This window comes from Oncorhynchus kisutch, linkage group LG6 (genome assembly GCF_002021735.2).
Source record: "Oncorhynchus kisutch isolate 150728-3 linkage group LG6, Okis_V2, whole genome shotgun sequence".
NCBI classification, from domain to species: Eukaryota; Metazoa; Chordata; class Actinopteri; order Salmoniformes; family Salmonidae; genus Oncorhynchus; species Oncorhynchus kisutch.
The window spans coordinates 79586809-79604231 of NC_034179.2; the positions used below are offsets into that span (position 1 = coordinate 79586809).

General features: G+C 44.1%; 1 protein-coding gene across 2 annotated transcripts in view; it reads right to left on the reverse strand.

The window, feature by feature from the left end:
• LOC109892015 (glutamate receptor ionotropic, NMDA 2C) overlaps positions 1-17423 on the reverse strand; it is a 111085-nt gene that overhangs the window by 34040 nt on the left and 59622 nt on the right. For both annotated transcript variants that reach the window (XM_031827798.1, XM_031827800.1), the window contains exon 2: positions 10568-11012. In XM_031827798.1, coding sequence (XP_031683658.1) covers positions 10568-10996 — 429 coding nt within the window. In that variant the 5' untranslated portion in view covers positions 10997-11012. The remainder of the gene's footprint in view (positions 1-10567; positions 11013-17423) is intronic.

Sequence of the window (17423 nt, forward strand, 5' to 3'; positions counted from 1 at the left end):
ATTTAAGATCTGTTTGAAGAGGTAGGGTTTCAGATGTTTTTGGAAGATGGGCAGGGACTCAGGGGGAAGCTGGTTCCTCCATTGGGGTGCCAGGACAGAGAAGAGCTTGGACTGGGCAGGGGTGGGAGGGCCAAGAGACCTGGGGTGGCAGAACGGAGTGCTCGGGTTGGGGTGTAGGGTTTGTGCACAGCCTGACGGTAGGGAGTTGCAGTTCCCCTTGCTGTTCCGTTGGTAAGCACCATGGTCTTGTAGTGGATGAAAGCTTCAACTGGAAGCCAGTGGAGTGTGCGGAGGGGCGGGGTGACATGGGAGAACTTGGGAAGGTTGAAAACCAGGCGAGCTGCAGCGTTCTGGATAAGTTTCAGTGGTTTGATGGCACAAGCGGGGAGCCCAGCCAATAGCGAGTTGCCATGTGCCTGGATTAGGACCTGCAGCGCTTTCTGCGTGTGGTAGGGTCATACTCTACGGATGTTGTAGACCTGCAGCGCCTCCTGCGTGAGGTAGGGTCGGACTCTATGGATGTTGTAGACCTGCACCGCTTCCTGCGTGAGTTAGGGTCGTACTCTCCGGATGTTGTAGACCTGCAGCGCTTCCTGCATGAGGTAGGGTCGTACTCTACGGATGTTGTAGACGTCAAGAGTGAGTCGCTGCTTTGATGTTTGCAGAGAACGACAGGGTGTTGTCCAGGGTCACACCAAGGTTTGTTGCGCTCTAGGAGGGCAACACTAGAGTTGTCAACTGTGATGGAGAGGTCTTTGAGCGGGCAGGCCTTCCCCGGAAGGAAGAGCAGCTCCCTCTTGTCGAGGTTAAGCTTGAGATGGTGGGCCGATGTTCAGATATCTGCCAGGCACGCAGAGATGCGCGTCGCCACCTGGGTGTCAGAAGGGGGGAAGGAGAAAAGTAGTTGAATGTCATCCGCATAGCAATGATAGGAGATGATATGTGATGATATGATGGAGCCGAGTGACTTGGTGTATAGAGAGAAGAGGAGAGGGCCTAAAACCAAGCCCTAGGGGACACCAGTGGTGAGAGTAAGTTGTGCTCTCTATGTCACCTGGTAGGAGCAGCCTGCCAGGAAGGATGCAATCCAAGAATATGCAGAGCTTGAGACGCCCAGCCCTGAGAGGGTGAAGAGGAGGATCTGATGGTTCACGGTGTCAAAGACAGCGTATAGATCTAGGGGGATGAGAACAGAGGAGAGAGAGTCAGCTTTGGTAGTGCGGAGAGTCTCCGTGACGCAGAAAAGAGCAGTCTCGGTTGAGGGACCCATCTTGACGCCTGACTGATTAGGGTCTAGAAAATAATTTTGATAGAGATAACGAGAAAGTTATCAAGTGTTTTGGAAAGAAAAGAAGGAAGGAAAGAAAAACATTTACAGAGTTTAATGGCTGTGATAGGAGAAAACGTTCAGTATTAGAAATTTTAGTTACTCCATAATACTAACCTAATTGACAGGATGAAAAAAGTAAGCCTTGACCGAATAAAAATATTCCAAAACATGCATCTTGTTTACAACAAGGCACTAAAATAATACTTCAAGAAAATGTGGCAAAGCAATTAACTTTTGTCCTGAATACAAAGTGTTAGGTTTGGGGCAAATCCAATATAACACATTACTGAGTACCACTCTCCATATTTTCAAACATAATGGTGGCTGCATCATGTTATGGGTATGCTTGAAATAGTTAAGGACTGGGGAGTTTTTCAGGATAAAAAATAAGCTGAATGGAGCTAAGCACAGGCAAAATCCTAGAGGAACACATGGTGCAGTCTGCTTTCCACCAGACACTGGGAGATTAATTCACCATTCAGCAGGACAATAACCTTACACATAAGGCCAAAAATACACTGGAGTTGCTAACCAAGAAGGCAGTGAATGTTCCTGAGTGGCTGAGTTACAGTTTTGACTTAAATCTACTTGAACATTTATGACAAGACCTGAAAATGCTTGTCTAGCAATGATCAACCACCAACTTGACTGAGCTTGAATAATTTTGAAAAGAATCATGGAAAATGTTGCACAATCCAGGAGTGGAACACTTTTAGAGACTTACCCAGAAAGACTCACAGCTGTAATTGCTGTCAAAGGTGATTCTAACATGCTCTAATCAAGATATATATATATATATGTTTTTTGTGTAGATTGTTGACAAAAACATTACAGTTAAATCCATTTTAATCCCACTTTGTAACACAACAAAATATGGGAAAAAGTCAAGAGGTGTGAATACTTTCTGAAGGCACAGTGTGCCATTTTTCCTTGATGCTATCAGAGAAGTACCCAGAAGTCACTGCTTCACTCAAACTGGACCTTACCTGTCCCTTTCCTTCTCTAGGGGACTGTGCCCTGTCTCTGTCATGGTCATGAAGCGTGTTGAGGTTTGGGGTTACAGAAAGCCAGGTATCCAGAGACCAGGACTACTCTGTTCTCTTGTTCTGCTGTTTCATTTTGTCTCCTCGTTGTCCTTCAGAGAAGTCTAAAGTAGGTTAGAACCATCTGTGTGTCTCCTGATGTCAGACATCATACTGGTCTATTCCTCTGAGTGTCTCCACTGACCGTTCTCATTGCTCTGAATATCACATCCTCTCTGTTTCTATTTAGCAATCTGTTTACATTTAGCAATTTGTGTTCTACCCTTTTCCATATACAAAATACCTCCTCCTATAATACCTTGGAGGTACTGTAGATGTGATACAGTAGAAGGAACAATAAAACATCTTGCAACATTAGCTTAGCAAGAGCAATGGTGTTATGCATGTTAGTAAAGGAGCAGGTTGCCAATATACATCTACAAATGTTCTAACTCCTCTCCGTGTCCCACAGCAAATCTGTTAAAGTCACTGCCTTCTTTCTGTGCATGTAGCCTTTTTTCACCACTTGTATGCCACGAGTATTCATCTGGCACAGCGTAAAATCATTTTCCTCCAGGCCATGTGTGTGTGTTTGTGTGTGTGTATATGTGCCTGTGTGTAGTATGTGTACACGATCACACTGTGACTCTCAGCCAAAAACACCCTAAGGTTCTATCTAGAGAAGTGTGGTAGCAACCACTCAATTAGAACTGTACTTTAGTCCAAATGAGCCCTGAGCATGGACAGCGGACAGCCATAGGCCTAAGCTCGTTTTATTTATATACCTAGGCAAGTCAGTTAAGAACAAATTCTTATTTACAATGACAGCCTACCCCGGACAACACTGGGCCAATTGTGCACCTCCCTATGGGACTCCCAATCACAGCCAGTTGTGATACAGCCTGGAATCAAACCAGGGTCTGTAGTGACACCTCGAGCACTGATATACAGTGCCTTAGACTGCTGTGCCACTTGGGAGCACTCAACCATGATGCATCAGGACACAACCCATATCTGATGATACATTCTGTTAGATAATACTGTCCGAATCACATGGCTTGGGGCGATTTAAGAGAATCTGGTTGGAAACAGGTGTCCATTATCAATACTACTTTCTCCTATAGGTGTAGGGCCAGATGTTTGCCAGATGTTTGTTTCTTTATGTTGATGGTGATTAGTATATGGTGTTGTTGTTTCCATGAAAGGGTTGTGACTATAGACTGATGTCCCATTGTGCCTCTGTTCTGTAAGTGTGTACATTTCATAAAGAAGATTAAAAGGCATCTAGTTAACAGCTTAGCTTCCACTGGCACTGTGAGAATTTAGGACTACAAGGTTCTATCTGCAAAAAATATGATTCTGAGATAAATGGCTTTAAAGTTCCACCCCCTTATTGGTTTGAATGGTGTCAGCAATTTATTTATAGTATTCTTTTGAACTGAACACCATGATTTGGGGTATTTAGAGTACTATCTGCAGAAATGCAGATAGAACCTTAGTCCCAAACTGTGGAGTCTGGTCAGTGGTCAGTTGTCTTCTGTAATCTGCTTACAAACAACAAGATAGAGTGATGTGTCTTTGTATACTGTAACAAAAACACATATCTCATGTCTTCTCCCTAATTGTATGTTTTATATTAGCCAACTGGCTCTTTGCTTGAGTGCTTTGTGAGTAACAGACTAGCAGCTGAATGGTTTACAAAGGGGTTGAATCGGGGACATTTATTACATCAAGATGGCAAGATGCAGTAGATGGTATAGAGTACAGTATATACATATGAGATGAGTAATGTAGGGTAATGTAGGGTAATGGCTAGTGATACATTTATTACATCCATTTTTCAATTATTAAAGTGGCTAGAGTTGAGTCAGGATGTTGGCAGCAGCCACTCAATGTTAGTGACAGTCTGATGGCCTTGAGATAGAAGCTGTTTTTCAGTCCCTTGGTCCCTGCTTTGATGCACCTGTACTGACCTCGCCTTCTGGATGATAGCGGGGTGAACAGGCAGTGGCTCGGGTGGTTGTTGTCCTTGATGATCTTTTTGGCCTTCCTGTGACATCGGGTGGTGTAGGTGTCCTGGGGGGCAGGTAGTTTGCCCCCGGTGATGCGTTGTGCAGACCTCACTACCCTCTGGAGCGCCTTACTGTTATGAGCGGAGCAGTTGCCATACCAGGCGGTGATACCGCCCGACAGGATGCTCACGATTGTGCATCTGTAAAAGTATGTGAGTGTTTTTGGTGACAAGCCGAATTTCTTCAGCCTCCTGAGGTTGTCAGGAGGCATACATTAGTCATAAGGCATACACCCCGCCCTTCTTCTTACCAGAGATATGCTTGTTTCTGTCAGCAAGATGCATGAAGAAAACAGGTGGCTGTACCGACTCCGATAACGTGTCTCGAGTGAGTCATGTTTCGTGAAACAAAGAACGTTACAGTCTCTGATGTCTCTCTGGAAGGCAACCCTTGCTCGGATTTCATCAACCTTGTTGTCAAGAGACTGGACATTGGCGAGTAGTATGCTCGGGAGCGGTGCGCGATGTGCCCGTCTACGGAGTCTGACCAGAATCCCGCTCCATCTGCCCCTTCTGCCACGCCGTTGTTTTGGGTCGCCGGCTGGGATCCGATCCATTGTCCTGGGTGGTGGGCCAAACAGAGGATCCGCTTCGGGAAAGTCGTATTCCTGGTCGTAATGTTGGTGAGTTGACGTTGCTCTTATATCCAATAGTTCCTCCCGACTGTATGTAATAAAAGCTAAGATTTCCTGGGGTAACAATGTAAGAAATAACACATAAAAGAAACAAAATACTGCGTAGTTTCCTAGGAACGCGAAGCGAGGCGGCCATCTCTGTCGGCGCCGGATGAGAGATAAAGCCATATATATCACTGCACAGATGATTTTATAGGACCACTGGTCAGTGGTCAAGATCCCCAATACATCCGATTTTCTTGTCAGAATACAATGCTCTCTACACACAACATTTAGGCTACTGATTTTTTTAAAATCTGGACCAATGGTGGGCATTTGAAGGACTCTCACAGAAACAAAGAGCTGTCGCTAATTATTGATGGAGATGGAATGGTTTAAAAAGAACAAAGGAAAAGAAATGAGACTTTTCAATAAAACATGTTGCAACTGCAAGGACGGACACCTGAAATTGTGAGAGATTAGAGCAGGGGGTCTGTACTGTGTTGGAGATGATTCAGAAGTTGCAAAATATATCTGAGGGAGGGAGGCCGGCAGCAAGTAGCCCTTCCAGAAGGGCCGGTGGAGAGAAAGAGGCCAACGTGCTCTCCCTTGTTCTCTGTCTTGTTCTCTCTTTCTCTATTCTTCCTCCCTTAGTGCAAGAGGAGCACATCGCAGCCTGCTCTCACTCTCTCTCTCTCTCGCTCTCTCTCTCTCTCTCTCTCTCTCTCTCTCTCTCTCCCCCTCTCCCTCTCTCCCTCTCTCTCTCTCTCTCTCTCTCTCCCCCTCCCCCTCTCTCTCTCTCCCTCGCTCTCTCTCTCCGATGGTGAGTGACTTCTGGACATGGATCTTTGCTGCGGCATATGTCCGCCTGCAACTCCCAGCGTGATGTGCCCTGGCACTGTCGTCATGTGCTCGTCCTATGTGCTGACGTCACAGGGACCCTGCTCACAGGGCCGAGGAACAGACGTACACCGCCGTAGTCATTTGTCCTTCCTCACAACGATAGAGGAGATCCAAATGCAGTAACACATAACACTGAATTACAATCATACTGTACGTTTGAGTGTTATTATATCAATGTTGAAGGCATTTATACTACATTGTAACACTAAAGTGAGCACAAATTCATTAGTCTGTCTGAATTGTATTGTACTCGGTAATTCTCATGCCAAATGATCTAGTATTATATGCCTTTGACTTGCAGAAAACCAGGACAAAACATATATTAAGTGATTTTCTTATGATTCCCATACAGTTCCTCTGAAAACCATCCCAGCCTATTTAGCCCTGTCTAGACACTTCGTACTGTATCTGTGTCACTGGCCCCAGGATGCAAAGCAACGAGGTAGAGAGGGACACAAGTAGGTTTAGGATGTGAAGAAAGGAAGAGAGAAAGAGGTTGCTCTACTTTAGGGATGGGCCTCAGGCTCCCCTTCCTGCTTTAAGAAACGAGGTCTGCTGCTGCTGCTCGCCCTGCTTCCCACACCTCGCCGGACCACTGAAGCAAAGAGACTCTGGACCCAATCCTAACTTAAGATACATTTAAACGTATGCATAAATTATGCGTTAATGTCAATGGGAGATCTAAGATGTAATAAAAAAATGTTGGTTACATCCATAAATCTCAAATGAAGATTTGGTCCCCAATAATAGAAGGTGTGTGAAGTGAGACGGCTGGACAGACACAGTCTGAAGGTTGTCTTGTCTACCTGGGACTACTACTGTCTCCGTCTATTGGGCTTTGCTGCAAGTGTGTTGTGGTTAGACATTTGATACCCTGCTATTCCCCTTGTGAATCATGTTAAAACACGGTTTAGTCAAAAATCACATGTAACATAATACATATCAAATCACAATTTGGGTACCGTTGTTTGTATCACAGGAGGTTGGTGACACCTTCTTTGGGGAGGACGGGCTAATAATGTGGTAATATGTAATGGTTGGAATGGTATCAAATACACCAAACACATGGTTTCCTATCACGCCTGCCCCCGCTTCCCCTCTCTGGCGCTCCATTACGCACACCTGTCACCATCATTACGTGGAATCACCCGGACTCCATTACTTTGTTGATTGCCCCTCTATATCTGTCTGCTCCTCAGTTTGTTCCCTGTGTCAGCATTGATGTTGTTATGTTTTCCCCTGTCAAGACGCTGTCCTTGTTTGTAATTATCCATTACATGTTCACTCCCACACAATCATTTCTCTCTCACACAATAATAATAATTTCCTGTTGCTGCAGGATTATTTTCCAGCTGTGAGAAACTGGTCAAATGAAGATCCTACATATGTATTTCATCCTGAGAAGGAAGAGGAGGATAAGGCTCCTTTACCATCATGAAGCATCTTTACCATCATGTCGTACATAGCAGCTACCAGTCACCCCTGGTTGTAAATCCCCAGTGGGAATGAATGCACCAAAGCCCCCCTTGCGTTTTAACATTCCAGGCAGGCGTGTTAGCCATGATTGATTGGCAATGGTGAGGCAGATTTTATTTAAATTCCATCAGAAGGTGATCTATGGCTACATGCCTCACAGCTAGATTATAATCCTCTGTTAAGGAAGCTCTCTCTCTGTTTGATGGCTGCAGACAGACAGTTGGGCTTGTCTGAATTTGTCCCATACTTCTTGTAAACCCTGTTTGTCCTCACCCACATACATTCCATTGATTGGATTCTTTGTGTCTGCTAGGCTATTGATTATCCAATGATTGTTTTAACTTTTTCTAATTGCGAGAAAAAAAAGGGAATAATAGGTTTCTCATGGGTTATTGTAATTTAGCTAATCAACATGCTAATTGAGCAAAATCTCCTCAGGATAGGAATCTGTTCTCTGTTCATTTTCGCCTTCCTCTTTGAGCGAGATCAAACTCCAGGCTTTCTCAGAGACAACATTTTAAGTGATTGAGTTGGCTTGTCGACCAGCTTGGACGGCGTTCCACCAATCAATCAATGGTGAACAATCGCTCAGGCTCATTGAAAAGCTCATTTAAAGGTATCTTAAAGGTTCATATAAATGGCTGCATCTGAAGTGGTGACATTTAAGTGCCATCACATTTTAAATGAAGTCATGAATATTAATTTCTAGTGCGTAAGCACACAAACATATCATTATTCTTATTTTTTTACCCCTTTTTCATAGTATCCAATTGTTTCTAGTAGCTAATATCTTGTCTCATCGCTACAACTTCCTTTCGGGCTCAGGAGAGACGAAGGTTGAAAGTCATGCGTCCTCCGATACACAACCCAACCAAGCCGCAATGCTTCTTAACACAGCGCGCATCCAACCCAGAAGCCAGCCGCACCAATGTGCCAGAGGAAACACCGTGCACTTGGCAACCTTGGTTAGCACGCACTGTGCCCAGCTCACCACAGGAGTCACTGGTGCACGATGAGACAAGGACATCCCTACCAGCCAAGCCCTCCCTAACCCAGATGATGCTAGGCCAATTGTGCTTCGCCCCATGGACCTCCCGGTCATGGCCGGTTACGACAGAGCCTGGGCGCGAACCCAGAGTCTCTGATGGCACAGCTGGCACTGCAGTACAGCGCCCTTAACCACTGCGCCACCCGGAAGGCCTACACAAACACATTTTGTGAGCGTTTCCTATATTGATTACTGTTTTGTTGATGGACCCTGGGTTACTTCTAACAAATACACTTTCCCTCGCAGTCATCTCGGCCACACACAAAGTAAAGATTGAATCAATGAATCAATTTGTTGTTTAGAAAAATGTATTTAAATTCAATTGAGTTGGAATGCATCCATTTTTTAACCAGCTCTCTATTGAACTGCAACCCCATGAGGATTTGTATGAATGTGAATGCGTAATCAAGGTACTGTGAGTCCATGGCCCTGGCCGTCTCCTGTTGTGGAGGAACACGTTTCTCACGTTTATTATGAAAATCTCACAAACATGAGGGAGAGAAAATCCTATTTGAGCTGTGGATTAACTGATGGAAATCGAGGGTGGTGGGCAGACCTCATATTTTCCGCTACTCAGTTCCCTGTGTGCCGCATACTCAAACAGCCAGCTACTGGAGCTGAAATTACTAGAATTGATTAAAGATTACAATACAGCAGTATTCTCTTCTTGCTCTGACCGGCCGAGGTCAGCCAGCCTGCTTTATCACCCTCCATTTTCCCCCGCTGAATAAACGCTTTGTTTATGGTCAGTGGATTGGCGAGCTATGTCCCACCAGTCCTCTGTATCCTCAGCCTACATCAATTTGCATAGAACCAATAAAGATGTGATGCTCATAATGTGCATTCTCTGTCTCTGTGAGTTGTAATATGATGCTAATAATGTGCATTCTCTGTCTCTGTGAGTAGTATTGTGATGCTCATAACGTGCATTCTCTGTCTCTGTGAGTAGTATTGTGATGCTCATAACGTGCATTCTCTGTCTCTGTGAGTAGTATTGTGATGCTCATATCTTGCATTCTCTGTCTCTGTGAGTAGTATTGTGAGGCTCATAACGTGCATTCTCTGTCTCTGTGACTAGTATTGTGATGCTCATAACGTGCATTCTCTGTCTCTGTGACTAGTATTGTGATGCTCAGTCTAATTAAAGTTTCTCTCTGTGGCTGAGCCCTTTGTGTAACACTCTGGGAGAGGGATCATTGCTCCTAAACCTATGAGGCTTTACTCTAAAAGCAATTTAACGGCAGTCTAATCTGTATCACAAACATCCCTCTGATAATTTACTGGTGCCAAACTCCAGTGCATGATGCCAGGTAATACAACATTTCAAATCATTGCATAACTCTATTGACATGAGGGTTCCAACTGTAAACTATAAATTTGTTACCAGCAAATACAAATAGATTTCTCTAGTTTAACATCTTTGTGTCTGGTGGGACCAGAAGTTTAAAAATAGAACAAGGATGAAGTGGCAGAGGCTAACAGGTTTTGATTTTGACCTTCATATTTTAATGAGTGTATTAGATGCAGTATTTGGACATCCCTCTGCTACCTGGTTTAACACCTTATCTTGTTGTTTCAGTCTTTCTGGCCTAAGACCGCCAGACACAAAAAACCCACAGTGTCTGTATGGGCAGCATTAACATTCAGTGAGTTTATAATCATGTGCTGTAAGTCACCTGGAAATGGAAATGTGTGTCTGCTAATGTTCATTATGACTCTGATAATCACCAGACTAATGACGGTTGGCCTGTGTGTGTGTGTGTGTGTGGTGGAGAGCTTTCAAGATCTGAGTGCTTTGCTCACCTTGGGGGACCTGTGTTGTTGAGATTGTTGTTTTGGTTTTATTATTTGTACTGTGAGTTGTGCCAGGGGTCTTTCCCAGTTCTTTATTTCACAGTCACTAGAATATAAAGGGTTTAAAACCTATCATGTAATGAGACTATGTAGTCATAAACCACACATCAGTTAAGCTCTACAGCAGTTTGGGGAAACAAATAATGTGGCCTTCAAGGTTATTTCAAAAATAAAAAGAAGATGAACTTAAGCATGTTCCTCCGGCAGCCTAGACACCAAGTGTCCCCCGGCCCAATCCTGGTCACTGACCTTGTGTGGCAGGACCATGGCGGAGCCCCCGCTGATGCCCACGATGGGCACGGCCGTCTGCAGGGCAATGAAGTCCAGGATCTGTGCCACGGCTTCCGAGCCGATGTTGTCTTCAAACACCACACCATGTACGCGATTGGCCGCCAGTGTGTCACAGATGCGTGTGAGCAGGGCCCGAGGGTTGGTGTTGTTTACCAGCACTGTGATGGGATTCACCTCCAAGGGCAGGTCCATGAAGTTCTCCCTGCTGAGACGCCCCTTGATCTCCTGCTGGTAGGCCGAGCCACTGAACACCACCGCCACGTTGACTGCTGGCAAGGGCGTTGCGAAAGGCCGACCTTGGCACCAGGGGGCAGTGCAGAGCAGCAACAGCAGCAGTAGCGGCCACCACCACGGGGAGTCGCTCAAGTGGCCTAGATGAATGCCCATCTCAGTCACCTACTGCCTGAGAGAGGGGACGAGGGTGGGGATGAGAGGAGGAGAGAAGAGAGATGGGTAAAGACATTTGTATGAAATACATGGGACCGTTTAGTGTCATTTGAGCAATGTGATAATGCTTAGTAATCCCTCCAGGCAAGCCAACCAAACCAACTGCCTGTAGTTTAGAGACATTTTAGCTTAATCTGTGAGTCATGTGCTTCATGTGCAGGTGTGTCTCTATGTAAGCGGCCATGAGTGGTGGGTTGGGTCAGGTGGATGATGAGAGACCCAGGGTACTATTTTTTGTGTGAGTGCTTGGCGTGCAACACAAGGCAGTGAGCAGGTTGCTGTGCCTGCGGATGGCAGCTGCGGCCCCACTACTGTTGTACTCTGCAGTTGAATACAGCAGATGGTGCCTACTGTTTAATGCAACAAATGGAGAACAAGGATTTACCATTTATCTCTCGTGACGTTTTTCCCCCCTCTGAAATAATGCTGCAGAGCTATTCCAACTTAATCGGCAAAACGTCTGAATGCATGGGTATTATGTGCTGTGAATAGGTGGAGACCTGGTTTTGGCCATGGAGGCTGATTTTAACGGCAGCTACATGCTGTATTTCTAAGGCATTGTTTACGGAAAAAACCTAATGTAACTTAACTTGGATGACAGTTTTTCCTTAGATGAGCCTTTGAAATGAATAGATCAGTGTTTAAAAACACTGCATTGCTAATAGACTTCAATGCAATTTTCCCGAAGTACAGTGACACAGGGACAGTAACAAAGTTTGTTAAGGGATTCACTTTTAGTTTGAAATCATAAATCCTACATTCATGTTCTAGGTAATGAATAAATGATCAAATCGACCAGAAACTCTTTAGCTTGTTTTGATCTTCCAGATATTTATAGCTGTAGGGCAAAGTAGAAAAAAACTATCTATTTCACAATGCAGTTGAATGGAGTTAGATCCTACAGCATTACATTCAACAATCCATTTAATGTCTGGTCAGATACTGTGTCCCTCTGTCAGACAGAGTCATCCTCTATGAGTTATCTGTCACACTGCCGCCTGCGGGCCTGACACTGTGTGGTGTGTGTGAGTGTGTGTGAGTGTGTGCGTGTGTGTGTGGTATCATGTCAAGGGGACCTGATTTAGCATGTGTTTGAATCACAGTGGGGTGATTACAATGTAATTCTCAGTATTCCTTGGCGGGTGTCATGGCCCACGGCATGATTGTGTCTCCCTATCAAGACATGTAGGATAGCTGGGGACCCACTGCAGTCCCCATTCCTCAACCCCTGCCTGACAGAGGGAATGGGACGAGGGGCTTGTGTTAGTGTAGATGGAGTGTACCAGTAAAGTGGCGGTGATGTTCCCATGGAGTAATTGGTTGGACTACGTGGTAATATAGTCTCCAATCTGAAAAGCTGCCTCCCAGAGGACCGTAGAGGATTTCTGCATCACACTGCTGGTCAGGGACCTTATCAGCAGCACATGGCTGAGAAAGGACCATTATAGATTGTCATTAGTAGTGGAGCAGCCTAGAATACCAATGATGGTACGGCTGCTGAGAATGGAAAGGCATTATGAAAGTTGCTAGATATTGACCATATCAAAAACATAATGGATTTGTTGTGTTGATTGACATACATATTTTCCTTTTATGACATCATTGCTGAGTTTCCTCTGTCGTAGAAATAGGCAATATTTCTGTCATTGATCATGATCATGCAGGCTGATTGATAATCCCTTAAATTGTTCAGAACACAGAGCAGGAATGTATTGCTTTCCTTCAATGACATTACCCACGTCTTATCCGGCCATTGTATGATAGAACATTTTAGTCTTTGAGGAGGATCTCATTAAAAGAGCTTGACCTTCCACATGTTTAATCAAGGCAGTGAAACAGCTGAGGTGGATGTCTGAAGGTCACCTACATGGGGGATTACTGTGGTAAAATGGGGTTGTGGAATTAAACACAACAGCCAATGAGTCATCATCGACTTAATCAGATGACTTATGTTTGTCGATATGCCCCCTATTACCAAGGTGTATTCCAAACAGAGACACAGCTATCGGGAGGTAATTACAGCACAGTGGAAACATTGATTTGACCATCTAGCCCAATTTGACCTTGCTGACAACAAAAGTGGAACTCACACCACTGTGATTTGCAATAACGCTGGGCAATATAGTCATGAAACCTGTTCAAAGTTGTTGAACATTGCAGTCGTTCTGTAGCTTGGTCACAACCCAAAGTCTCCAAAACACAGGAAAGAGGCTTTTATTACTGTGCTACATGGAGCTAAATCCACCCCCAAACTCGTAGAATGGCTTGAGGCTTTATTCCAATGTTAGGGATCAAAACTCACTGTGGATATTTATTTTAGTCAGGGATATTGTAATAGAAAATGCACGTCTGGGTACATCATTTACACAGTTTTTTTTTTCAGATCACAATTTATTTGGTTCTTAAGCCTGGTTGGAACAGATGAGTGGTAAATACTGTAGTTTGGGACCATGGGAAAGAGACAGGTTGCTGTTTACGTCATGATGCAGTCATGAAAAGCTTGTTTTATGACTTTTGTGTCATGTTGAGTCAGTAGAAACAAACAAAATCCCACTGTGAAACTAGTGAACATGAACATAAGCAAACTCTATTGCGATATATCTATGATACTCTAAGTATGCAAACAGTCATTACTGTGAGACATGAAGGCATTGGGAGAAGATGTGGCTGAAGGAGATTTTCCCCAATCTACACAGACAAGAGTTCATTTGTCTTCTACGCTATGACCTCTGTAATCTGGGGTTGGATTTTGGAATGCACTGCCATGTCAAATTCTTTGCTCTCTAGAGTTGTAATCTCTGTGAATCTGCAAGTCCCCATTTTTCAGTGCCTGGATTTGATATGTGTTAGTTGCCTGCTCAAGTTTTCACAGCTCCAGCTCCCAGCCTCCTATCAGTGGGGATGTGTTCAGCTTAGCGACCTCTCTCTCTCACTTGACTCTGCCCAAGTCACCACTGGCTGGCGCGAGGGCACACAGACCAGATTAGATCAAAGCTTCTGCCACTGTTCCAGTCTGGCACTTAGAAGGGCTCAGACCGTTTCCCCATGCACCGTTACTACTGAGCAAATCCCTGGTGCGACCGCAAAGATTATGCCATGCCTTTTTAAAACTGTCATCCAGCTAAAAGTGTTAGGGAGAGGGAGATGAAAGAGCAAAACAGATACCAGATCTAACTATGTGACAGTTGATATTCTATCTCTGTTTAATGGCAGACAGTCCTAACAGAATCCTTCAAGATCTTCACCTTGGCTTTCAGACCAGATGGGTTTACAATGAGGAATTGCTTAGCTCCCTCTAGTGGGTGAGTTGGTTAAAGCAGTACCCCTAGAATATCAGTTGTCCTCTGCTGTTTCCTTATCAAACCAGAGAAGCGAATTATTTCTGTCTCTGTCCCACTTCTCTTATGTAGTCTGTGGGAGAACTGTCTCTACTGTAACACATGTGACTAAATAACAGGGGTCAAGGGGTTACATGTGTTATTGTAATAACACCTGCCAGATGTGTTTTGTTTTGTCTGGACTGGCCTGAGAAATTAAATTATTTTAGTTGTACACCTTTTCAGCTATTCCTTTGTCCTAAAGGTGATTGGTTGAAAGTCAGCTGAGATGACACATTTATTTGCTTACAGTGTTACTATTATCACATCTGTTCAGGAGCCTCTGCTCAGACATGACTGCACTCTCCTCATGCCCAATTCCCAGCCCTGCTCAATATCTTAAGACCATAGTGGTACAGTAAGTACATCTGGTTGTGGGGTGGGGGGTTGTTGTGCTCGTCACTGTTGACGTAAGGGGTCATTTCTTATTCAGTGCATGAAACTGCTGCTAAGACTTACACCTGTCTCATCCTGGGCACAGTTTGATCAATATGCTCCAAGCCTTGGATGCATGCTGGTGCCTCGTGGCTCTCTGCTGGTAACTTTACCTCTTCTCTTGCTTTTCATCAATGAAACATCAGCAGACCAGCCCAATGTTTAATACCTATCACATTTTAGACTTGAGTAAGGAAACTTTATCATTTATAGGTACTCAACAATGGGTTAACATGAAAAAGACATACTTACATTAAATCCTATTCGAATTCCTTTATAATAAACCCTTTCAAGTCTAATCAGTATAAATCTCCTTTTCATTCCCATATATTATGCATGTGTTCGGTATTAAGGATTAGTTTAACCCTACACAGTGTAATTGACAATTTTACCTTCGCTAATGCAAAGACCGCCAACTAATTCATCCGATCGTTATGGTCACAGTTCATTTCCCATTCACCTGTGATTATGGGTTTAGCTAAGCCATGAAGATAAAATACTGTCATTCTAATCCCCCCCCAAATCCATTACCTTTCAACTAATCTGGTAATTCATGAGCATTTTGAATACACTTAAATAGGAATAATAAAATGCTTTTGTGAAAACAGTGAATCGGCTTCTTCCAGTCATGCATTGTCGAGTAAATTAGAATCAATTAGACTTTTACTGTTAACCAATGAGTATCCTCTCAACTCCTATTCATTGGCCCTCACTGCTACCGTGGTTTCCAGACTCTGTTTAGCTCGGCTCTATCTAAAGAGCTTTGTGGACCATCTGATAAACAAAACGATACATGTAGCCAGAACCCAGGCTTTAGCTGCGACCCAGGAGGATATAGCTGCAACCCAGGAGGATATACTGTAGCTGCGACCCAGGAGGATATACTGTAGCTGCGACCCAGCCTGGGTCCCGATCCACCATCTGGGGAACACTTAACTAGTCCATTGCCAATAACATGGCTCCCTCATTGTGATGTAAAGTAATGTAATATCAAGCTGGATCTATAATCCTTAGTGTCAAAAGCCTCTGCCTCTTTTTTCTATACTTTAGACAACATTCAATAAATGCTATAGTGCACATCGTATAATATTACCTAAACTCCTGATACTACTGTCAGCTATACAAGGATAGAACAAAGCACTCTGAGAATATTTTGACTTGGTATAGTCAATAGTTTAGTTCACAGAAGTATTACTGTTATGTGACATTTGTTTCCTGCCTTTGCAGATGGTGACCAAAATAGAACAAGTGGGGGAAGCAGCTTTGTGACAATAATGCACACTGATAAAAACAGACTACTAGAGTAGCCACACTCACAGTGTTTATATTCTAGCTCCACTAACAGAACAACATGGTGGTTTGAGAGTTAATATTTTCTCTTAAAGACAACTTAGCCTTTAGATACATTGCCTCATCTGGAAGGATGTGACTTTGACATATCTGCCATGTCTCAAGTCAGACACATGCACCTGCTTTTCCACTCCAACAAGACGTAATGGCTTGTATTGTTGTCACATTTTATCTAGATCAATATTCAACTCAATTTTACATCCCAATGCCAGGTGTCACCACAATATTGGATGCAGTGCAAGGTGAGTCCCTCTCAGCTGTGACTCTATGTCTGTCGTCTGGTGACTTGATCATCGTGGGCCCTAGCGGAGCGCGGACAGGGCCTGTCAACCTGTCATATCCCTGACACCTCCCTGTAGATTTACTTCTTTAGTCCTGATGAGATCATTCTCCATATCATGTCCTCATAATAAACTGGAGCTATTGGCTGTCATAGTAAAAATGTATCCTACTGTCCAATATTCAGCCCCATGTTCCCTCTACCCTACCTGCTTCCATACACTGATCTCCCAGTCTGCATGTTTCCAATCCCAGCAGCCTCTGATTTATCTCCCACCCCATGACCCCGGGGAAGAAAATCACATCAAACGGATACACTCAAAGATATTAGTTTATGTCACCATCCAAATCAAGATCCCTGCTCTGCTTTGCTTTCGTAAGCCACGAGCGTGCTGGACATAATTCATACATGCTGTTGCATTAAGTGTACATGACAAGTGATTGATCCGCCATGGAATGAAAACCTGATTAATCTGAGAGTAATGATCTCTCTGACCGTCTCTGCATGGGGGGAGATTTTTGGAGATAGGTTTCTCCTAACATGCCTGTGCTTTAAATCAGAAATCCACAGGTTGTGGGCGACCCTATGCCACCTCACCTCTTGTGTAGTGTTTTCACTTTGAACGAAACAAGGGTGTCGAGCCCTGAGCCGCCTTGGGCTGGCCTTCTAGGCTAGCTGTGTCTTTTTGCTACTTGAATGGCCCTGCTGCCCCAGAGCTGGAGAGGAAGTCATTTACAACCTAAAGTTATCACTTCCAGAAACAAACACAGCAGATGAAGCAAACAAACATAATTCTATGTTCTTGGATCTGAATCAACTCGACCCCAAAAAATAAAAAGAAGTGAGAAAAAGACTGCTCAAGACCAATCCATAAACCGGAAAAACATTGGAACTGCTGTTCATTGACTGTAGCTCAGCATTCAAC